At 28.4% G+C, this 26,662-nt stretch overlaps 1 protein-coding gene across 1 annotated transcript in view; it reads left to right on the forward strand.

The window, feature by feature from the left end:
- LOC123297539 (probable beta-hexosaminidase fdl) overlaps nt 1-26,662 on the forward strand; it is a 110,468-nt gene that overhangs the window by 15,877 nt on the left and 67,929 nt on the right. The window contains exon 2 of the mRNA XM_044879240.1: nt 19,215-19,294. Coding sequence (XP_044735175.1) covers nt 19,283-19,294 — 12 coding nt within the window. The 5' untranslated portion in view covers nt 19,215-19,282. The remainder of the gene's footprint in view (nt 1-19,214; nt 19,295-26,662) is intronic.

Consider the following 26,662-nt stretch of genomic DNA (forward strand, 5'->3'; position numbering starts at 1 on the left):
AATTATAAATAAATCATGAAAGTAAATAATCTTTCATTTTCACAACGTATTACCAATTTTAGAAATTCAACTTTGATTTTGCAATTTTTATTAAATCCGAATTTGGAATAGGTCCCTTATCCAAGTTCATTGTTTCATTACCCAATTTTTGAATGTTGATACTTTCATAAGCGTCTAATTCGCAAGGATTGGGTACTGCTTTTAGAAGTTTTAGGTTCGATTTGTGTTCGAACATCATCCATTGATGTGAAACGATAGATAGGGTTGTTTAAATTCCATATACCGTTCCCATGGTTTGTAGACGAAATAATTCTATGGATGCTATATAGTAGAATTAATGTTTTTGTATGAATTGATTCATTTATTAATATCATTTGAATTGAAACCTTACATGAATATTTATGTTAAGTTCATAAACATTATTCATATATGATGTTATATGAATTGTATATGTATAATCATCCGCTACCGTATATATATGAGACTATAATATACTCACATATGAACTCTTGCATATAAGACAAATTTCCTTCCGGTAAATATTAATGTTAATTGGAGCGAATAAAAAAGTAAGAAATTATATAGGGTGTTTGTGAAAATATTCCAAAACATGTGGTAAAGTTCAATAAAATAACAAAACCGATGGTCATAACAAGTTAAATTTACAAAATTAAAAAAACCCACGACAAATTTTTCGAGTACGGAACCCTAAACTCTCATTTGAAACATATTTAAGAACACTCCCCATTGAATTGCCTTTTTCCTTAAAGCCTTTTCCAAACTGAGTCGATTTGAAGATCATCGAAAATTTTTAGTTTTTTCGGGTACGGAACCCTAAATTCGCACTTGAATAACAAGAACACTCTCCATTAAATTACCTTTCAAACAAAACAAAAAAAAAAAATAAAAATCGGTTCATCCGTTTAGGCGCTACAATACCACAGAATGACAGACACACAGGCAGACACACACACACATAGCGTTCAAACTTATAACACCCCTTTTTTTAGTTCAGGGGTTAAAAATACAGATTTTAGTGAAGTCTTGTATGCTTTCAATATATGCAAACAGCTAACAGAGATAAAATTTCTTTACTTTTCCTCTTGGTTCCAGATAGCCGCAACAAATGCGGCATATTTGCAGCGTATGTCGTGTTTTTTTAATCAATAGTTAATTACAGAGTTCGACCTGTGGGAATGTAGGAAAAATTTGGATAATACATAGGGTAGACATAATCATCGGTCTCGCGGATTGAAGATCGACTTACCAGACCAAAACATGGACCCCGCATTTTGAAATTGAAACTCCGATAAAAATTGACATCCTCTCACATTGAATATTCCCTCCATGGATTACAAAAAATCGATCCCAAAAAGATAATTTGCTCAAATCTGGGTTTCTGACTTGGACATATTAATGGGCCACTAGTTTATTTTAGATCTTGCTCGTTGGTTTCCTAGGAAGGTTCACACCAGTTTTAAGAAGTGACAGTCAACCTAAATCATTTTGGCCCCCGAATTAAAAAAAAGGTTTGTTATAAGTTTGTCCGCTATAAGTTGGTGTCTGTCTGTCTGTGGCATCGTAATCACAGAACGGATGAACCGATTTTGATTTTTTTGTTTTTATTTTGAAAGATAATTTAACGAAGATTGTTCTTAGGTATGTTTCAACTGCGATTTTAGTGTTTCGTCCCCGAAAAAACTAAAAATTGGCGATAATCTTTAAATCGGGTGAGTTTGGAAAGGGCTTTAAGTAAGAAGGTAATTTAATGGAAAGAACCCGAAAAATTTGTCGGGCGGTTTTTAAATTTTATAAATTTCACTTGCCTGCGACTTTTTATTTTCGAAAAAATATCAATCAATCTGTATCCCACTAAAATTGCAATTTAGTACAATCAAACTATCAAAGTACTATAATAAAAAATATTAATTAAATTCAATAATTTCAATTCTATTGTTTGTATATTTTTTACTGTGAAGTTGATTGCTCCGGATTTACCATATTAAAACATTTTTATTTTTTGTTATTAAATAAGAGGAAGTTCCCTTTTTTTGCTACTGTGTAGGCACACACATATAAGAGGATCGTTTATACAAATATTACAGACAATATTATTATTAATTAATATCCCCTTTTAATATAATAATTGTAATTATATTTGACGACATTGAATGTTATATTTTATATATACGAATACGATCGTTATTATCAATACTAATTATCATTGAGTGTGAACAACTGTTCAGTTTATGTTACAAAATTATTATTTATTTAAAAATCAGGGTATGATTTACTACTGCTCTTTATGATTGAACTGTGTGCTTCGTACCTTATGTACTGGGTGATTCGTTTTTTCATTGAACATTGAATAAATCTATCCGAGCTGGCTAAAAATGTATAAAATGGCTTTTCGTATTATATATCAATCACGATATTGTCTATGAATTATTATTAGAAAAAAACCTAAAGAAGAGAGAACCATAAATGTTTTCGGGTGGTGCTTTCTTTGAAAAGTTTTATATTATTTTTTTTGGTAGGTCTAGTTGCCGCATCTAAAATGTTGCCAGGATAACTGAGACAGAACGCTCTTATCAATTTTTTTTTTAATTTTTCATCGTGCACAAGTGAAATTTGCAAAATTTAAAAAACTCCTGACAAATTTTGCGGGTACGGAAGCCTAAAGACGCACTTGAAACATATCTTAGAACACAGTTCATCCGTTTAGGCGCTACGATGCCACAGACAGACACTCAGACACACATTCATAGTGATCAAACTTTTTTAATTCGGGGGTTAAAAATAATTTTTATGAATATAGCTAAAGCATTTTGAACTTTGTTACAATTTTTCAGATTAGAAGACACTGGCTACAAATGAAAATTTAAATAAACACCCTACAAATTTTTCGGGTACGGAAGTCCAACCTCGCACTTTTCCGTACTGAGTACGCTCTTGACCTATGGGTCCGTAGAACCCATCTTGTAAACCGTTAGAGATAGAACAAAAGTTTAAATGAAAAAAATCTTCCTTATAACTTTTGTTTGAAACATTTTTTCGTAAACATCATTGTTTACCCGTGAGGGCGCAAATTAGTCGTAAATTCTATAGTATGCATTATATGGGGATATCAGTTACGTATGTGTGACATGTATATATGTGTAATATGATAGAGTAATCAACACTGTCTATGCATGGTATTTCAACAATTAACTCAGTCAATTGTTTGTTTTTACTTGTTTTTTTTATAAAATTGTTTCTAAAATTGTGAGTGAAAATCAACAGTGAAATTCGTTTTTCCAAAAAAATGAAAATATTGTTCATGATTAATAAAAAAAATTTTGCCCCATTTTCAACTTGAACTTGGTTACATTTTAACGACAATATCTTGATATATCAAAGATCGTTTGTGGTTTATAGTATTAACCAAGAGTAAAGATACAAGAGCTGGTTAGATTTAACACACCCGAGCTAACTAAGTAAAGAGATAAAGAGATCCCTTAACTAAGCTTCCTCAAGCTCAAACTTTACTATCGCGATTTTAATGATAAAATCCGGACCATCGATAAAATTTCAAAAAAAAAAAGCAATGAGAAAAATGGCAAGATCGTGATGATTGTGCTATGCTCGAAACTTGTGATCAAGAAAAGACAGGAGCGGGACAAAGAGATTAGTGAATTACGATAGGAATGCGATTAGAAAGAAGAATCGCTAGAGCTTCTGTGCTGTGCTTAAAGGAAATGTTTCAAAACTTGGGTTTGAGAGAGCATAGTAAGTTTTTAATCCAACTAAAAACAGTGGATGTTTATCATTCGAGTGAATGTCAATAACCACTCCGGTATTGACATTCACCGATTCTTTCATCGATCGACTCCCACAGTCTATCCGTTTTTAATCGTGGCTTTGTTTAGTTGCGGAGCATTATTTTATTTTAAAATTGTTTAACTGCGCACGTAACTCAAACAAATCACTCTGTATATTCTATAAATTCAATAAAGAATCACATATCATAATAATATGTATGTAATATCCCTCAATGTCTGCCTCTAAATGTAATAAATGCATACAAATATTATTACCGTCTATTTGATCTAAATTAGTTTGTATTTACATTTATATGCCTTTGTGAGTCACTGACCAGATAATTTAAATTCATTGCCAATCATTTTAAATGGCACGGCGTTAAAGATGGTTTTGATACCCCCAACATCAACAAATAAAAACTCCTTCATTTCGAAATAAATTAACTTTTTTAACTGGAGATTCTGAATTTGTTTTTTGAAAAATGGAGGTTTCTTTTAAGATTTTAAGGTTTATCTCTGCTCAAGCCCTGGGGATTAGCGGGGGAAATTCGAATTCCATTTCATTAGATAGGTTTTGCCCATGCTTGTTTACATACCATTCAATATTTAAAGCCATTTGTACACCGATGGAATGCAATTACAAGCCAACTTGTTTGCAACAGTTGTACAAAATTTGCGTACGCCGATCTTCGTCAATTAACGCAATACTTCTACCATTTGCTATTAACTTTATATGTGAATCGTACACACATAACTGACAGTTTTAGTATTTTGGAATTGATCGACCAAATCGAAATTTTATAATTAACTGGCTGTGAACTACTCGTTCGCTGGGCAATTTCAATTTTAAATATAACAAGGGAATATAAATATTATCGAAGATAATAAATGAGAACTCTAGGATATGTCGAAATAAATTTCGATTTTTGCCCCAATTCCTAGATCAGTTTTTTGTATTTTTAAAATACGTATTTTCGACTACCAAGTAGTCATCATCAGTAAGAATTAGCTAGTGAATGTTACTCTTTGCTAATTTGGCTCAGGACGTGCAGTCCGCCACCAAATTAGCAAAGAGTAACATTCACTAGCTAATTCTTACTGATGATGACTACTTGGTAGTCGAAAATACGTATTTTAAAAATACAAAAAACTGATCTAGGAATTGGGGCAAAAATCGAAATTTATAACAAGGGAAAACAAACAATTGACTGAGTTAATTGTCGAAATACCATTTATGGACAGTGTTGATTACTCTTTCTGATACTATAACTGATATAACCATAACATACATACTATACAATTTTGTGCTCTCACGAGTAAACAGTGATGTTTACGAAAAAATGTTGTTTAATATTTTACAAAGAACATTTTTTACATTTAAATTTTTGCTCTATCTCTAACGGTTTACAAGATAGGTCCTACGCAGTAAAGACCCAAATGACCTTATAACTCCTTAGAAAAATTCGAAAAAATGGAAAAAATTATTTGTTTCGGAATTTGATGAAACTCAGTTTATAAGGTTTTTTTGACCCAAGAAATTCAAAAATCGAGTTTATTTGGCGATTGGCCGAGTAATTTTCGAAAAAAACGATATTTCGGATCGATTTCCGGTATTAGCTCGAGAATTATTCGCCCAATCGTTAAATGAAACCGATTTTTGTATTTTTTGGGTCAAAATTACCTTATATAAAGAGTTTTATCGAAATTGGAGACGATAAATTTGTATCGATTTTTTGCAATTTTTTCAAGGGGTACCCCTTAGAAAAATTCGAAAAAATGGAAAAAAATTATTTGTTTTGGAATTTGATGAAACTCAGTTTATAAGGTAATTTTGACCCAAGAAAATCAAAAATCCCGTTTATTTGGCGATTGGCCGAGTAATTTTCGAAAAAAAACGATATTTCGGATCGATTTCCGGTATTAGCTCGAGAATTATTCGCCCAATCGTTAAATGAAACCGATTTTTGTATTTTTTGGGTCAAAATTACCTTATATACAGAGTTTTATCGAAATTGGAGACGATAAATTTGTATCGATTTTTTGCAATTTTTTCAAGGGGTACCCCTTAGAAAAATTCGAAAAAATGGAAAAAAATTATTTGTTTTGGAATTTGATGAAACTCAGTTTATAAGGTAATTTTGACCCAAGAAAATCAAAAATCCCGTTTATTTGGCGATTGGCCGAGTAATTTTCGAAAAAAACGATATTTCGGATCGATTTCCGGTATTAGCTCGAGAATTATTCGCCCAATCGTTAAATGAAACCGATTTTTGTATTTTTTGGGTCAAAATTACCTTATATACAGAGTTTTATCGAAATTGGAGACGATAAATTTGTATCGATTTTTTGCAATTTTTTCAAGGGGTACCCCTTAGAAAAATTCGAAAAAATGGAAAAAAATTATTTGTTTCGGAATTTGATGAAACTCAGTTTATAAGGTAATTTTGACCCAAGAAATTCAAAAATCGAGTTTATTTGGCGATTGGCCGAGTAATTTTCGAAAAAAAACGATATTTCGGATCGATTTCCGGTATTAGCTCGATAATTATTCGCCCAATCGTTAAATGAAACCGATTTTTGTATTTTTTGGGTCAAAATTACCTTATATAAAGAGTTTTATCGAAATTGGAGACGATAAATTTGTATCGATTTTTTGCAATTTTTTCAAGGGGTACCCCTTAGAAAAATTCGAAAAAATGGAAAAAAATTATTTGTTTCGGAATTTGATGAAACTCAGTTTTATAAGGTAATTTTGACCCAAGAAATTCAAAAATCGAGTTTATTTGGCGATTGGCCGAGTAATTTTCGAAAAAAACGATATTTGGGATCGATTTCCGATCGATTTACCTATACCAAAATTTTTTTCGTTTTTTTCTATTTTAACTCTTTACAGCACTTTTTTCTCATTAAAAAGTAGCATATGTCCTTTTTCAGGTTCTATACTATCTTGGCACCAAATTTAAAAATGCTTTCCAAAACTAATTAATATACGACTGAAAAAATAAAAAAATATGCATGGAACAATGATTAATTTGTTCAACTTAACATTTATATCAGCGTGGCTTACAATTGTAGTAACCTTGAGAATTTTTTTGTTAGTATGGAAACATTCTATGTGTTTAAAAAAAAAAGACAATCAACGAAATATCAATCATTTATAACATCCTATTTAGTTGTATTTTTTAATACAAATATTATTAGGAGCAGGATTTCTATGCATTCTACTAGTTTCTATTAATCGACATAAAAAAGTAACTTATACGGGCATTGCTATTTGTAATATGGGTTGATTCAAAAGAGAAACATCTTCTTGTTAACCTTTTATTGGAAATCTTTAGTACCGTGTTATATTGTACTTTCTTTTTTTTTTTTTAAATATGGCAAGGATGTCGGAATTTCTGGTCTAAAGTGGGAGAAACAAAAGATTTTTAGCCTAAAACTTTCATAACTTCAACAAAATATTGGCATAAATACATACTTAGCCATCTGAATCAATAGTTAGTTTAGGTTCAGGTTCATCTTGATATTTAAAATTGATTTAGGACAAAATTGACCGAAAATAATTTCTGTAATAGTGCCCCATTTTTGAACGCAAGGGCTAAAATTGCAGAACCCAACCAACTCCTCTATAGTCGATATACTCAATGCAACCAACTCGCTATTACAACAATATTCCTGGCCTATAAAATTTTCGGTTATTTTGTCCGGATCTATTTTTTCGGGGTCTATTTTTTTCGGGTCAACTTTATCTGATTACCATTTGAAATATAATATGAAGAACGATTTGACGTAAATAAAATAAAAAAATTTCATACGTGCAGTCAACTTAATTTTTTCGTCAACAGCCCAAAGAATCTTGTTATGGTCCCTTTCTGGAAAACATAAAAATCTTTGCCCTGAATTTATAATATATTTATTTACTCAACAATATTATAAATAAAATTATTAGTTTATGAGTTTATAAGTTGAAATATCCAAAACTAAAAAAAAAATATTGTATAATTATTTGGTCAATTATTGTTATAAAATATAATTAGTATTTATTACAAGGACACTAGTTCCATGTTAGTAACAAAAATTACAGCCATTTACAATGGTTACATGATAAAACAGCTAATTAATATATTTCTTTTATTATATTAATTGCGAGTAGTCAGATTAACAATAAAGTTATTAAGTTAAGAAATAATATTTTTTTGGAAAAAATATAAATACTTATGATTGCAACAACATAAATTTTTGAAATGTTTAATGGAAAAGCTTTCTGATTTTTGTTTAAATTGTATCTTAGTACTGCCTTTTTGTAAAATGTGATATAATTGATTCATGTCAATAAATATTAAATTGAGAAATTGTCATTATGCTAACGGTACTTATCATTTGATAAAATCTTGCAGTTATAACTTGGACTATCCTGTATATGTAAATATAAACTTGTAATTAATATAATCTGCTTATCTAAGCCCAATTTAATTGGCTGTAGGATGAAATTATACAAAGTCTGAGTCTGCACTAAGCAAATGAAATGCGAATTACAGTACTAAATAGATAGATGCACCTTTATTATTCGAAAAATAAAAAACAATGTAAATTTATATTCGGTAATTGAAGAGGTTAATAGAAGTCAATTTTGTCAGCCTTCATTAAACAAAAATAATATTTTTTGAATACAATTTATATTCATACAACAGCATTACAATATATAATGCAAATGTAGGCAGATTTTAATATATTGGCGTGGGAACTATACACTAGAAAACAATAATCAGTAAAAAAAATTATTATAATAATTACCAAGCAGTTTTCAAAACGTTTTTTTGTTTATAATCATTGAAATATAAACATTGTTAAGTATATAACACCCACGAAAAAAGTGCAATCTTAACGATAGTAATTTTATTCAATTTACCGTCATTAACGCAGCGTATGCTGCATAGTCTAGAAGCACATTCATTTTTTTATCAGATAATTATTTATTGATATTTTAAAAATACACCCAAAAAAGTGTTTAAAAAAAACTTCAAAAAGTTGAAACTTTAATTAAAAAAGTTACACCTTGATAAAGAAAGTAATAAAAGTTTGCTTCTTGATTGACACGCTTTCATTTTTCTCCTTTTTCAAAGTTTTTAATTATTTTAAATAGTAAAAACAAAATTATTCTTGTACGATAGGCGGTTATGTTATATGAAGAATACTTGAACGAAACTTCATTATAACTCGAGATTTTACAACCTTGTTGGAAAAAGTAGTTTCGAGAAAAACGCGTTTAAAGTTTTGAGTAAAGTTTTGTATTACAGTTTTATATTACACTTATATTTCATTAATCGGTGATTCCTGATTTATAAAATTGAAGATATATTTTTGAATATCTTGGCTTTGAAAATATAATAATAATAATAATGCCCTTGTATCGTGAATGGCTTTTGGTTCTTGGATATATTGCTATAAAAGTCCCTCAATTCAGTGTCAAATCAGTGTTTCCATTGAGCTCTGTCAGGAGCCACTCTCTTCCAGTGAGAGCCAACTATAATTTTTAGTCATCTCCAGTTTTGTTGGTCGATCAAGATACATATTTGTGACTATAGTCATTGCTCTTATTTGCGTTGTTTAACGAGTGCTCATCTTTCACAACCTATGTAATGCAGGGCAATATGTAGGTGTTGAAAACTTTAAAAAAAAAAAAGGAAAAAAACAAAGAAAGGCATTAAAAATATAGGTGCAAATATTTTTTGAAGAAAGTATATTATATACTTTTTAAAGTAACTATAAAACCATGAAAAATTTCAAGTCATTTGCATGAAAATTGACAGTTATAATGAAAACAAAGTTTTTTGTACCTTTCTTTTTATGTTTTATTCAGCACAAAAACTGAAAAATTTACCACAGGAACTAAAATTAATGCTTGCCGCTTTCCAATTTACTTTATTTAGGTTCTGAATTTTAGCAGTTTCCGATATATATTTTTTGAAATATTGCAATTTAAATGCAACAAATTTTTTCGAAAAAAAAAAGTCTTTTGAAATATGATTAAATAACTACCACCCTCCGGGCAAGATCGCACAATTTTTTTTAACTTCGTTAAGTACGCTTTAAACAATGCAGTCGAATAGTTTTTATAAAGATTCATAAACTGTATCTGGATTCCGAGGTATAAATCTTACGGCTCTCCATTAAGAATAGAATATCGCCGACAAAGCATTGCTTTATGCTTCATTTCTTACTTGATTGTATGAAGAGTGTCCATCGATGACTCTCGTAGCAGTTAGTTATAAGTAAATATTCACTTTTTGTCAAGTGTTCATAACGCCCTTCATCTTCGTAATTTTGAAATAGTTTACCGAAATGAAAAACATTGCCATTTTATACTAATAATAAATAATACTAAATTATACATTTATCACCGAAAGTTAAGGAGGATCCCTCACCAGTAATAGAAAAAAATAAATTAGTAGAAAATGATCCAAATTTTTAGTATGTTGTAGTTAACGATACATATTATTAAATAAAAAAAAAATTTGGGTATCTTATCGATCAATTAAGTTAAAGTTAAAATAACATAATCATCCTCATATCATGATATGTTATTTAGTGTATTTTTAATTAATTAATTACTCTCTTAATTGATCGATAAGATACCCAAATTTTTTATTTATTTAATAATATGTATCGTTAACTACAACATACTAAAAATTTGGATCATTTTCTACTACTTAATTTTTTCTATTACTGGTGAGGGTTCCTCCTTAAAGGTGTGATATCTAAAAGTTTTTTTTTTGTGTGAGTAGAAAAAATATTTATTGCAGAAAAAAATAATTCGATTAGAATTACCAATTTCTGAAAGTAACTGCTGATAAGAAATGTTTGTTAATAAACCTATGCTTAATTTAATTTTCAAGCAAAATTTAAATAAATATTAAATGAAATATAAAACATTCTATTAATTTCCATTTAATGTGATCAATTCAATTTAGTTTAGTAAGTATGTACTTACAGTTCCATAAGTTCTTACCCATTCTTTAGGGGTTTTTTTTCAGTTTTTGCACAAAAATCGACGTTTTTTAGATTGTTTTTTCGAGCAAATTTATTTTATTAAATAGTATATAACAAAATCTATTTATTTATTGTTGAACTGCACACCATGAACTATGAAGTATTTTCGAACTTCGTGCCATTATCCCTGAAATACGCGCCTTGATACATGATATGGCGCAGTGCAGGAATCTCAAAATTTCTGCCTTTGAAGTGTAATATACTATTGATTAGAAAATTATATTTGATTACAAATAATTTTTTCTTTTTACCTACATTGTTTTTTATTGTTTAGTAACCAAGACCGTGTAGTTTGAAACTTTGAAATTGGGGAAAACCAATTTTAACTCATTCATTTGCACCTTTATTATAAAATTTTAAAATTTAAAGCATTAATGCGATGTATTTTATATGGTAATTACTTATATTGTTAAGTATATTACATAATGCAGGAGGTATGATGTTATATATTTTGATGACCTCCAATTTGCTTGCTATTGAATTTAAATTTACTACTCATTTAAAATTGTTATTTAATATAATTCAAGCTATTTAATTCATGTTACCAAGATCTTTACCAGATACGGTTTGGTTTACAATAAGTCGATTTAGCTAAATTTAATACAAAATTGTATGGTGTTATACAGTCCCAAAGAAATTACTTAATTAACTTTTTTGAGTTACAAATACAATTTAAAAGTTATTTAAGAATTAAATTTATGTAATTTTCTTAAATGCATTTTCATGCAGTTGTAAGATCCGACTAATTTAGAAATTACTTAATTAGGTAACTTTATTTAGTAACAATCTTGCAATTTATTAAAAAATTCAATTTATTTAATTTTTCTAAATGTTTTTTATCCATTTCAAGATTTTCTTAAATTTGAATTGTCTTAATCTTAATTATAAACTATATTGCCGAAGGAAATGGAGCTTATGATGTCTTCATATTTAAACAAGCAAATTAACAAAAATTATGATTTTTATTAAAATATAAATCTGAATTGTATAATTTTAAAAAGCCATGTTATAACATGAGTACATATAAAATTGAATTAATTGTTAGATATTATTTTTTAATAAAGTAACCTAGGTTTTGTTTCAATATATTTATTGTGTAGATGCTTAGATTCAAATAAATACCATTATAAGCTAGCTATTGCTTTTGTAGATGATGGAATTATGACAAATTCTGGTTTGCGCAAAAACCAGAATTTTGACATACAAAATTTTGAATTTTTTCAAAATAAAAAATATTTTTGTATTTTTTGATCAGTTTTAAATAAAAAAGTACTCTTGTCATCAAATGAAAAATGAAAAATGTGTTATTTTTTTCAATCTCTTAGGGAATTCTCTTAGCTAACTAATTTTTCTGAATAATAAATTTAGAATTTATTAAAATGAAACAATAAAACATTAAATTAAACTTTTAAGACATTAAAAGTTAATTTAATGTCTTAATTAAACTTAATTTGCAATTTATTTAAAAATCAATTACTTAATTCAGTAATTTTTTTAATGTTTTCTTAAATTCATTAAATGTTTTCAAGTTAGTAAAAAAATAATTTGGAAGCATTTTCGCACACTGTATATATACAGTTAAAAAACTGAAACGAGTCGAGGTTTTAAATTGGCCACGAAAATTTCACTAGGGTCCGGCATACAAATCGTATCTATCCAACTGAATTTAACGACGTTTGCAAAATATTTAAATTTCAACAAAGCCGCGAGACACAGTTAGTTTATAATATATGCGGTATTGTACTAATGTATAAGTAGTAGATCGTATTGTATTGTTTTTTCAATCTTTTTAAATAAACACCGCATACATAGTATAAATAAATAGTTTACAATAAAAATAATTTATAAATAATAATAACTTTGTATATATTATTAATTATTCTATTCTTGTAGTGATGTACTGATGACGTATTTATTATTATTTTTTGCATTTCCTGTATACATTAATAGTTAAAAATGAAAATAAACATTTATGTAACCATTTTTAATACATTATCTTCAAAATGTTTATTTGTATATAGGTAACCACACAAAAATACTTCTATTTACTACGGAAGACTATATTCACCTTAGTATACAAAGTTGACATGACGTGTCTGCAGACATGACGTGTTTAGGTATAGACGAATCATTTTAGACGAAAAAAGTGTAGTAAATCGGAATGCTGACCTCGGAATCATGATCAGCGATTCGAAAACCCCTGGGTTTACTTTTTTGACCCATTTTGTGTAGTAAGGCGAGAATATTGCTGTTTTGGGCCTACTGGAGGCGAATTACCCCAGAAGGGGGGATTATATTGGAAAAACCCCGAAGTTTACCTATTTGGTCCATTTTTCGAATATTTACATAATGAAGCGATCATCGTCTCCGGAAACCCCCGAGTATACTTTTCTGGTCCATTTCGTTGAATATTTTCAAAATTTTAAAATTTGTAAATATAATCTCAGAAATGGATTCTAATAATTAGCTTATTTAGCCAATAGCAATGGCCAAACTTTCTAAAAGATGTTTTTCTCTCTATATAGGTCCATTTAACCCTCTTAACATCTTCTTCTCGGACACTAAGTAGGCCTCAGGCTTATGGCCTTTAAAGTTTGCCTTGCTTGCAAAATTTGCCAATAGCAATAAAGAATATATGGATGTATTATGTATAATAGATTCATACAACTTCGTTGATAAACCCGCCTATTTGTCCCTGCGCTGAACCTACTTCAAATTTTGTTGACTTGTTACATATTCATCCAAATGAATGAGATGAGATGAATTTATGAAATTTTAAGACAAACTTTCTGATTTGCCTTGCTTTGGGTCAAAAGCTGGGAATTCCCAAACTCGCTTTACAAACGACAATCAGCATATGAATGCACAAACGGACATTGAGTGATTTTTTGGTGTGAGAGCGCATAGACTATAAATACTTTAAGTAGTAACAAATTCATTTATTTTAAAGCTTTACACAATCATTATAAAATGTTAACACGCATTTCCTGGTACAAAATTTTATTGTAATTATATTTTGATTTTAATCTTTAATATTTTGTATTTGTAAATACAATGAAATGATTTACGATTAAAATTTTTTAAATATTAGTAAACGATTATACGAAAATTTTACCTATTAAGGTGTTCAATGAAGATTTTTTGTAATATATTACTCAATTCTAATCGTACTAAATAAGTTGAAAAGAAAATCGTTATTTGAAAACGTACCACTTTCGAAAAAAAATATAGAACAAAGCTTGGTAGACTCGTCAAAATGAAGCCACTTACGAAGTTTCAAGTATGTATTAATCATTTAACAAAGCACCCTTTCATTGAGTTGAATATGCATATAGATCAGGCATGAGCAAACGGGACTCACAGAAATCTCTGAGATTTCTGTAACTAAAGTACGAGTAAGACAGTGACAACCTAACCAGTGACAAACAAAAGTTCGTTTAAGACAGAGAGATAACTTTTTTTTTCTACCTATCTCATTACTATTAGAGAAACTGAGATAGGTAGAAGAGTCGTATTCCCGTCTCGTTTCCTCATCTATGAGAAATGCGTACTTGGATAAAAAGACACACAATAAAGTTTATGGCACACAATAAAGTTATAAAAATGGTGACTTCGACTGAAAATAACTCGCTCATGCCTGATATAGATATTCAATACAGATAACTTTTGTTGAATGAATTACAATGTGAATATTGCACATATTTTACATATTCTAAATATTGTAAAAGTAACAATAATAAAAGTCTAGTCTTGAACTATGATGTTACAATCGTAATTTTTTTCCCGTGTAGAGATTATGTTTTTGGGATTCGATCGAACGAAAATCAATTTTTCGTAACATTATAATATATTTATACATTATATATTGGATAGTTAATTATCGCCTTTGAAGCTGAAAATCTTCATGGTTGAAAAATCTTCATCTCTTGTATACTTTCCATAGTCCATAATAATTGAGGAATAATTTGTTTCATTTTTTAAACTGCCCCGAAACAAAATAGAATCTTTGAAATGAGCTGTAGATAATTCCGATCGAATCTTATTTTCTCGAACATACAGCTGTTTAAATATTCTGTTGGAAAAATTTGATAATTTCTTATTTGTATGGCTCGATATTTTTTTATAACTAGATTTTGTTAAATTCCATAGAAATAATTGGCCAAGAAAAGAAATCTTAAAAATATTAAAAATTATCGACAGCAAATTGATTTTCTTGGGCATAAAGAAAGCGATTTTTATAGGCATTATACAAAGACACTTCAGAACTGATATTCAATTGAAAAAAAATAAATTTTAACCATGAAAATAGGTAATAAAATTATTCTAGTTACGGTTTATTTAAATTAATAATTGTGTATAAATTTTTATCGGTAGAGTATTTTTTTGGTATTACATAAATCACTTGTAATGTGATGCATCGTTAATCATGCTAGCGTAAATTTTTAATTGTAATCATATTTCACTGAAATTATTTTATAGAAATATTATTTTATTATAAACTTGTCTTGTAGATCAAAATATTAATAAAAGTTTAGTATTAAGCAAGAAGAGAAAAATATTGCATTAAATTTTGTTCAAAACGTACAAAAAGTTTTTATTTTTTAAATAGACAGAAATTTAATGGTAGGATTCGTTAATCCGTTCTCTGCCAATCATGAGATGTTTCATAGTTAACTTATTTGTGCCTATAATAATGCCTAGTTAAAATCTTTGTTTGTAAAAACTGATAATAGCCAGAAATAAACTGCCCTAAACAAATTTGGGATTATTTAAATTAATATATGACTTCAAAAGTAGACATATTTAACATTAGTTTTATGGAAAAACTGTAGATGGATGATATGCTTTCCTAGATTTCGCCAAAAAAAGTCGGTGGTCTCCAAAATTGAAAAAACTATTTAAATTAAAATTAAAACCTAAATAAATTATTGAAAACAAAAAAAAAACATTGTGCCCGATTAATTAAGGATGTATAAGCACGGTAAACCACGGTAGTGGCGACACAAATTTAAAAAAATATATATTTTCAATTTTGAATTATGTTATAACTTGACAATATAAGACGAAAAGTAAGAATAAAATATTTGAAGTTATTTTCAAAATATTGAAAATTGAAAATTTATTTAAATTATTTAGCTTTCGATATTTCGAAAACCAAAGCAGATATCGAAAAATTTTATTCATGTTTTTCGTCTACATTTATGTAGTTATAACAAAATTCATCATCAAAGTAAAATGAAAATAAGATACAAATAATTTTAATCACAAGTCTAAACTTGCCTTGGCGCTCGTACTACCTTGATAGATTGAATCATCTATTATTAAGATGGAATGTTTAAATATAATTAAACTTTGTAAACTATAAGATAATGATGGCGGTATTATTAACGTACGGATGCGAAACTTGCACAACGAGTGCATAGCACGAGTTGAGAAATCGCAGAAATACGTTAATATTTTGTTATCTACGCCTCTAAAATGTGAAAATAGACGGTAATTATTTAAAAGTCATTAAAGTTACTATAATGGTTTCTTATTTGTATAAATTTTGACACTAATTTGGCTACTCAAAAATGCCTGACCATTAAGCCCACGAATAATGAGTGAGATAAATAGTTTTTATCTCACGGGCAAAGATAAAATTATTTATTCTCTTTATTTGGCAAATATTCGATAAAAACTAAACTAATCATTAAATCCACTTTTGTTGATTAAAAATTGATCGATTTCGTTTATTTTACCGAGGTAGTTTTTTCTTGTATTCAATATATTGAATCTATTACGTATTCAATTCGTTGTAGTTGATAAATTCAATCGAGAAGTTGTAGAAATCATTTTTTTTTTTTAAATTTTGTATCAATTTTTAATGTAAAAGAAGTCTATAAAATATTGGATTATTCAACTTTTATGAACAAATTTTAAGAATTTTGACCAGGCAAGGGCAAACGTGGCTTAGAGAAGTCCCTCAGACTTATGTAACTAATATACTAGTAAGACAGTGATAACCTAACCAGCGACAACCAAAAATACGAGTAAGACAGAGAGACAACATTTTTTTTCTACTTATCTCATTACTATTAGAGAAACTGAGATAGTTAGAAGAGTCGTATCTAAAATTCATAGTTTGAGGTAAATTAAAGATTTTTGTTCTTTAGCACAGAGTCTTAAGTTCGCATTCGCAATGTGCATACATTATTTCTAATATTAAATTTCAACTCATGAAATTTTACGTAAGAATGAGTTTAACACCTTCTCCTCCCACATAAGCACATGATAAGAGTTTTTAAACTCCCTTCCCTCAAAATGCTTACGTAATTAATGAATAGCTCCTAACGGGTAGTACCAAACTACCAAATAGATAATACTAGAGTGATACCCACCCACTTCGCAGGATTTAAAAGTAAAGATTGATAAAGACTATTTTTACAGAAATCTGTAATTTATGGTAATGTCAAATGACTACTTTTGCAGAAATCTGTAATTTATGGTAATGTCAAATTAAATTCGTTTAAATTTTTTTTTTTTATACATCTTTATAAATTATATCTCATGTGTTATTCTGAAGTATGAGCTATATTGTTGTACAGTTTCATTAAAAACCATTCGCTAGTTTTAGCGTAAAGGCGTAACAAACAAACAAAGAAACATGCTTACTTTCGCATTTATAATATATAGAGATTAATTATCGAACTATTTACAATGCGCCCTTATAATATTTTATAAACTTTCTGTATAATAATGTTCGTTTTAGTTTTTTGTATTTTTATTTCTTATGAAAGATTGATGTTTGATATAAAAGCATTATTTTACTTTTTATGTTTGGTTGTTATTTGCTGTTATTGTAATAATATTACGTTCACGTTATTCTGCACCGCTACGCCGACATCAACATCAACAACCACTTTACTTCTTTCTTCGTTTTGATATTTTACCTTTATAGACCATACCATAGTCAGAGGTAACGACTTTGATTGTCTGTTGTCGATCTGCTTTTTGTAGCACTGAACAAAGAATTGTTTAAATTCATTTATTATATCCATCTCGCCAATAATAATCATTGGTGCGTTTTATTTTATTTGTTCCTATTGTTGTTTTATATGTAGTCTAGTTAAATATGACGCTAGCCTATCGAAAATGACATTTTTGACTTCGGAATATCACCCCTATATGGTTTTAGTGAATATCTCAGACGCTGTTTGTCAATCAAAATTACTCTAGAAAATCATTTTTATCTTAAAAGAAGACAATAACATTTTTTTACTGATTTTTCTCAATTTTATCGTGGTTGAAAAACCTCAAATAATATATTTTAGTTTCAGAATTTCATTTAACTTGGTTCATAGGGTAACTGTGACCTCAAAAGTACAAAAATCGGGTTCACTTTTCAACAAATTTTTAAGATATCGCCTTAAACCATGTGCGAGAAATCAACCAAATTAGCGGCCAGAAGTGAAATAGTCACCAAATTAGCCACGATTAGTATCTCTCCGGAGAACAATTGTGTTTGCCTAATTCATAATAGTGATGACTGTATTATAGTCGAAATTCTTATTTATAATTCAAAAATTAATCTATGCATTGGGGCAAAAACCAATAGTTCTCAATTATGTTTTATTAATAATTTAAAATTTTATATTCTTATCGAACCAGAAATTGAACCATGGACTTCTCAATTTCCGGGTGAACACTAAAGCCACATAATGCTTTGACTTGATAATGGTTTCACCCACCCACATCATTATTTGTTAATCTTTATTTATTTAATTACAAATATATTTACAATTACATTTTGATGTGGGTGGAGTCGACAATGTGATCAATTCTGCACTCCCATTAATTATAAATTGTTCACACTGCCGCTGCCTGGATTTGAACCCGCAACCTACGTCTAAATGGACAAACAGACAAAGACAAACGCCTTAGACCGCTCGGTCATTTAGGCTCTCAAAAAATATATAAAATTGTTATAAAATTTTCAAAACGTCGGCGCCTTCTTACATCCGACTATAATTGATTCTCTGTTGTTGTTGTTTGGTTAGTTAACTCACCAAACTACCCATTGTAAATTTTTTGTGATTTAAGTTTACAGTCATTTTAAAATCACTTAAAATTATATATAGGAGTGAAATTTTGCAGCAAACAAAAACTGATCGAAATTTTTTAAATATTTTGCCATTGTTGATGGTAGATTATTTCGATTTATTTTTGGTACGTTCTGTTTAAATAAAATTCAAGTGTTTTTTTTTTGTAGCAATATAAACCAGAATCCGTTAATAAACTTCGTGAGATCGAATTTTAAATCAATGCTTTTTTTTTGTTTGTTATTTCATAACATAGAGTTAATTATAAATTTTTTGTTTACAGATTGCTGATTTTTATCTATGGGTTGAAGAAATTGAAGAAAGCATTACGTATGGATTTGTGAAATTTGAATGCAAAGAACGGTAAGTTTGGAAGTGCAGAAAATACTTCGAAGTTCAGTTTTCCTGAACCCTATAAAAAATGCACAAACTTCAGAAATAATTTATAATGGGGTTTAAAGTAATTGGAAGCTACATTTAAACATCTTTATCCATCTCCCAAAAATTGTAAAAGTCTACAAAATACTATTTCCTTTATTTGAATAAAAATTATAATCCAAAAATTTAAAAAAAAAACACTTATAACAAATTTTAATTAGATACAAAGTGTGCGATTCTGAAAACGCTATAAAATAAAAACACATCAATTTTTCTAAACATTTATGTAGTTTTCTTAAAGTTTTTTATCAAAATGTATTTGAAAATGTTATAAAAATAATTTGCAAAAGATAATATCTTTTCATTTTACAGTGCGTTTTCAAAATCGCACATTTCTTTGCCTCATCTATTTTCATTACTATTTTATACTATTTTTTTTCTAAAAAAATTTGAACGAAAGTATTGTATACTAACAAAGCAAAATACTGCCATCTCAAAACCATTTCAATAGATCTTGTATATTAGACAAAAGTCATAAAGTTAACATAAATGCCGTTTAACGAAATGATTATCCATAAATTTTCCAACTTATAACTGTAGGCGTTTTAGCATTCCAAACCGATCTTAAAACTCAATTTTCACCATCTTGAAATTAAACTTTGTAAGTTTTAAAATAGAATTTGAATATGCTACGATATAGAAATTTATAATATGGTGGAAGTGGTGGAAGAAATTTTCGATTTATGACTCTTCCTACGCGACCTATTAAAAATTAAATCCATTTCAACAATGGCCGGAAAGTTGATAGACGCGATATTTCTTGTATATAGGGGTTAAAATTATACACTTTTGTATAGGTCTAGCGCCATCCGTAATATTTGACATTCCCTCCAGAATCGTTAGAAATAAAGGAGGCCGTTGTCAAGGTCGTGCTTAACAATATTTTCCATAAAAAACTTTTGCTGGAGATTTGAAAAATGTTTAACTCAAAATAAGATGACGTCATTCATGAATAAGGAATCTTTTTGTATTTTTTGGTCAGTTTTAAGCAGAAGAGGGAATTCGCTTTTAGGTATCACAGCTCCAGCACTACGAATTTTTTTTTCTATGCTCCAATTATATGGGAATCAAATGAAAGGGTTTGCTTAGAACAATACGAATAATATATGTAAATGGACTTGTCAATCAAGTCATGCTTATCAAATATGTATATGATAAGCATGACTTGATTTTCCTATCGCTTCCACCATATTTGATATAAATTACTTTTTTTAAATTTTATATAATAAATTTAAATAAAAAAATATGTTTTTATAGAAAAGCTTTTATTGTACTAAAAGGTAGAAAATAATGATGTCTCTATGAATCACTCATACATGATTATTGGTAAATAACTGAGATTCTAAAATGGCTGTCAAATACTCAGTCTGGCTCTGGACTTTATTTGTTTATTTTACAAACCAAAAAATATTTTTTTTTGTTAATTTTCTTTTAAAAATAATTTAATTGATGTTGATTATACTTAATTTAAATATACACAAAACTACATTACATATTCACCATCACCACATATGAAGACTTGATGAAGTTGTCTAGACATCTTAACAATAGAAGTATATAATATAGTATTTTATGAGCAAATAATTTATGTATCGACTTTAATAAAATATTGCTCTTGTATTTTGTATATTTCAATGTCTAATTTTTAAAATTATGAAAAGGTAAGTTGAATTGAGTTTTTCATTTTATTTGCACTTTTCTTGAGAATTTTTATTAGAGTATTTAATTATTTTATACTCTTAGTTTTCAGTAAGTTTCTTTGACTACAGAATAGGGTATTATCGTAAGTCAAAAATAAATCATGAAATTTGAAAAAAGTTAAAATTTATGTAAAAATATACTTAAATATTCTGATTTTGAGTCATAAAAGTACATTTTTCTTTTAAAATATTAAAATTAAATATCGAAATTTTTAAACTTTATATCACTTGACCTAAAACGCGAGTAAGTCCTGCTGTGATGTCATAGCGGTATGAGTCATAGACCATCAATTAGTTCAGTGTAGACAGCTGGGCATAATGTACACATAGATAATAAGTATTTATATATATTATAATCAGATGTCTATGAATATATCTGTCAAACTTATTTGTGTTATTTCGTATAGTGATACCCATATTACGTCATAAAATTGGATGCCCGCGTTTTTGACAGTTTAAAAAAGGTTTAAAATTTAATTTAAGTTTTTGGCAAGAAATCGTGTGTATTTTTCCGAAAAAAATTTATGGTGGCTTTCTATTAGCAATATCAACATTTTGAAGTACTTTTTCAAAAATAGTGGAATACCCTATTACTGAGCCTTAAAAAAAACACACACGCAAATCTAGTTCAATTCCCTATGAAACGAAAATTTAATTGCGTTTTTCTGCAATTTTTGAAATTTAAAAAAAAAAAAAAAATGGTTACTGTTTTGGGTTAATTTAGCAATGAAATATCCCTTTAAAAAAATCGAGACAATAAATTTATTATTCCAGAATTTAATGAATATTGGAATATAGAATAATTTTGACTCAAAAAGAACAAAAATCGGATTAATTTTAACTATGAAATGAGTTGGAAATGGTTTAATTTCGTAGTGAATCAGAAGCATCTAGAAAAATATTCATCGAATCAGCCCTTGTTTACTCAATTACTCATTACTGCAATAAAATAAATGACTGCCTTTGCTTTTTAAAGTCCGGTATTTGTTTTGTACTTTAAAAAAGTTAATTTCTTCTTTTAAGCCCGTGCAAGATGACGAAAATAATGTGCAGCAAATGGAAACCAAAAATTATCTAGTTATCTTACTGAGTGGTGCGTAAACAGCGAAAAATCGCAAAAACTCGGAAAATCCTGGTAATAAGACCAAAAGATGCTTCTAACTTGTATTTCAAGTGCGAATCAAGTATTAACTGATTGAATAAAAAATGCATGAATATAATAAAATAATAGAAGAGATCGCACAGCGAATAAATTAACAATAATAATTAAAAACTTAAATACAAAAAAAAAAAAAAAATTTAAATGTATGTAAAATGTATATTCATGAAACTATTTGAACAATAGACATAATAATAGACTAACGGTGATTATAATTACCTTTAACATAAATGTGTTAATTATATTCGAAAATAAATATATTAAAAAAACAAACTAACAACTGTCTCTAATCAATATCACTTACATGTAAAATAATAATAATCAATGTAATGAAATACGTAACTGAACATATATTTTATTATATGTAAATTATAATTTTGTACAATGTAATAATTAAAATGGTAGCGAGAAACGGTTTTATATATATTTATTGGACAGGGTGATCTAACACAATGGTTTTGCTTTTAAAATCTGGAGTTGAACTGCGTTCGTCTTTACTATACACACATAACCATTAAAAAAAGAACGAGAGTAGTCGTGAGCACCCGGTAGGAATTATAGTCCTTTCATACCTTGGTACAATATAAATGTAGCTATTTTTCTGAAAATTTAAGATATTTTTCTGAAAATTTAAGGAATTAATTTTAGAAGTAAAATACTTGTTTCATTCTTTAAAGAATTTAATTTTATAGCTACGTTTAGTTTTTACTGTATGAATTAATTGTAATATTAGTTTAAAAAGATATACTTCTGATTTAGTAGTTAACCCAATATGTGCGGACAATACGTTTGGTTTGATCAGGATATTTATGACATAACATAAAAATTTCATTTTACTTACTTTAAATTATCTCTGTTATCTTTAACTTCTGATAACAAATACAAATTGACAATTATAATAAAATATTATTTTTCCATTTTCTCAAAATTCATGGCAACCTGAATCGATTGAAAAAGTTTGAGTTTTCTAAGTTATCTAGATAAAAATAGTTGGTTTTTGGTGTGTTTTTTTTTTTTTTTTCATTTTTTCTGGCTTTACCTCTCAAGTAGCAAACAAAACAGAACGGTATCGTGCGATAAGGAACATAGTTCCAAAACTAAATGTCAAAAACTATTATATATAACGGAAATTTATAGGTTTTGATTTAGTTTGGAGCATTTTAATTCCAACGTACCTTAAGATCCACCCGGTACTCTTTTAATCAAAGACATGAGAAACACCGTATCCAAGATAGTAATTCTTAATCATCTCAGAGAGTTATGAGTTAGATAAGTTTCAACAAATTGCATGCGAAAGGAACAAAAATAGAATTCAGTCTAATATTTCTATATAGAGTCTTAGATTGTATGAAAAAAACTTTCAAACAAAACTTGTTTGCCTTTATAAAATAAATATTTTTTGTTCTTAAAGATTTTCTGTATCTCTCATCATTTTAAAGTTTTCAAGATTTGATCTAATTAACGAGATTTGGTCCATAAAGACTAACGTTAGTATTTGAGCTCTCTTAGTAGGTTTTACTCTCCAGTTTATCTAGAGAGTGTAGAGTAAAAAAGTAGTTACAATGTAGATACACAGAAGTAAGAAAGTATAGATTAGCTAGACTAACATAATTCTATTCAGTATACTGAATAGAGAAACTTTTTATACCATGTATATATGAAATATACATAGTATATTAAGTTTAGTCCCAAGTTTGTAACGCTTAAAAATACTGATGCTAAGAAAAAAATTTTGGTATAGGTAAATCGATCGGAAATCGATCCGAAATATCGTTTTTTTTCGAAAATTTCTCGGCCAATCGCCAAATAAACTCGATTTTTGAATTTCTTGGGTCAAAATTACCCTATAAACTGAATTTCATCAAATTCCGAAACAAATAATTTTTTACGATTTTTTCGAATTTTTCTAAGGGGTACCCCTTGAAAAAATTGCAAAAAATCGATACAAATTTATCGTCTCCAATTTCGATAAAACTCTGTATATAAGGTAATTTTGACCCAAAAAATACAAAAATCGGTTTCATTTAACGATTGGGCGAATAACTCTCGAGATAATACCAGAAATCGATCCGAAATATCGTTTTTTTTTCGAAAATTACTCGGCCAATCGCCAAATAAACTCGATTTTTGAATTTCTTGGGTCAAAATTACCCTATAAACTGAATTTCATCAAATTCCGAAACAAATAATTTTTTACGATTTTTTCGAATTTTTCTAAGGGGTACCCCTTGAAAAAATTGCAAAAAATCGATACAAATTTATCGTCTCCAATTTCGATAAAACTCTGTATATAAGGTAATTTGGACCCAAAAAATACAAAAATCGGTTTCATTTAACGATTGGGCGAATAACTCTCGAGATAATACCAGAAATCGATCCGAAATATCGTTTTTTTCGAAAATTTCTCGGCCAATCGCCAAATAAACTCGATTTTTGAATTTCTTGGGTCAAAATTACCCTATAAACTGAATTTCATCAAATTCCGAAACAAATAATTTTTTACGATTTTTTCGAATTTTTCTAAGGGACCCCTTGAAAAAATTGCAAAAAATCGATACAAATTTATCGTCTCCAATTTCGATAAAACTCTGTATATAAGGTAATTTTGACCCAAAAAATACAAAAATCGGTTTCATTTAACGATTGGGCGAATAACTCTCGAGATAATACCAGAAATCGATCCGAAATATCGTTTTTTTTCGAAAATTTCTCGGCCAATCGCCAAATAAACTCGATTTTTGAATTTCTTGGGTCAAAATTACCCTATAAACTGAATTTCATCAAATTCCAAAACAAATAATTTTCTACGATTTTTTCGAATTTTTCTATGGGGTCATAAGGTCATTTGGGTCTTTGCTGCGTAGGACCTATCTTGTAAACCGTTAGAGACAGAACAAAAATTTAAATGTAAAAAATGTTTCTTACAAATTATTAAACAACATTTTTTCGTATACATCACTGTTTACCCGTGAGAGCACAAAATTGTATAGTATGTATGTTGTGGTATCAGACAGAGAAATCAACATTGTCCATACATGGTATTTCGACAATTAACTCAGTCAATTGTTTGTTTTCTCTTGTTTAGGTATATGTTAGAGAGCTCTATACTACTACAGGAAGGTTGGCCTAAATCTTTCAATAGTGTAAATAGTTATTTTTCTAGTAAAACTTAATGTATTTTTGCAGGATCTCAAACTTATTTCGTCTGCCGCTCACTTAGAGAAGCAATTATTTTTCAGCGCCTCCTATATATAGTTTTTACTCGGTATTAATGTGTACAAATATATTAATACTAAATCACAGCCTTACACCCCCTTCCCCTCTGTATATCTCTAGCGCTCACAAGGAGGCAATATCGCCCACTTTGAGAAACACTGGCTAAGATGTACGGAAAATTGATTGTGCTGAGTTTAAATTCTTAGATAATTTTAAAACTTTTTTTGAAAATAATGAAAATTATTAAAAAATTTTTATTTTTAACTGTGTATTTATTTTATCAAACAGTGCGTATTAAAATTTAAACGTAAAACATTAGTTATTCATAACGTTTTAATTGTAGTTTTTTGTATAAACAGTACAAGCGAATTATTCAAATTTATGTTGAAATATTTTAAATTTCATTTATTATTTACGTGATTTTTTTGTTTCAATAATGTCGCTCGCATAATTGATATCAAATTGTAAATACGAACAATTTATTATAATTTAGAAAATTTTGGGGTATTTTGCCCGTCTTTAGTCTCTACAGTTATTCACTCTAACCTTTCATTTACGTTTTTTTTTGAAACCCATAAATACAATCGAGTTAGGGAAAAAAATATTTAACCCCCTTTACTCTCAAATTTTTGTCTAGTCACTACTTTTTGCTCGACATTTCTTGTTTTCTTTCTTAACATTTACTGACTGAACTAAAATGGAAAATATGAGTCAATGCACTTAAAATTACTATGAAAATTTATGAGATAGTTTTATTATTCATCTATAACTTTGTCATTTTAATAATCACAATGTCCATTCAACTTGGATAGTTGAATAATTCAAATAGTGTTGTGGTAAGATAAAATATTTTATGCAATGACCTTGTATCTAATTTTGTTTTAACAATTTATTACAAAAGTAATAATTCAAATATTTCCTTTGTATGTTTTCAAAAACCATATTTTATCGCCGGACATAAATAAGTGACATTTCACAGAAATAATCCTAATAAACTTCACACAAAGTTAACGACATGAGATGGATGAGTCAATAGGTCAGTAGGATTACCTGTATAAAAATGAGAGGCCGTTGATATTAGTGAATTTTGTAAAGTGAAGATTAGCTATGCAACTAGGATTTCCTAATTGATCTTAGTTACACCGAGGAATATTTTAGGCAACGTATTCGTGATCAGCACCTCGAAAATCTTCGAGTAATAATTTTGAATCCATTTTA

Source organism: Chrysoperla carnea, chromosome 4 (genome assembly GCF_905475395.1).
Source record: "Chrysoperla carnea chromosome 4, inChrCarn1.1, whole genome shotgun sequence".
NCBI lineage: Eukaryota > Metazoa > Arthropoda > Insecta > Neuroptera > Chrysopidae > Chrysoperla > Chrysoperla carnea.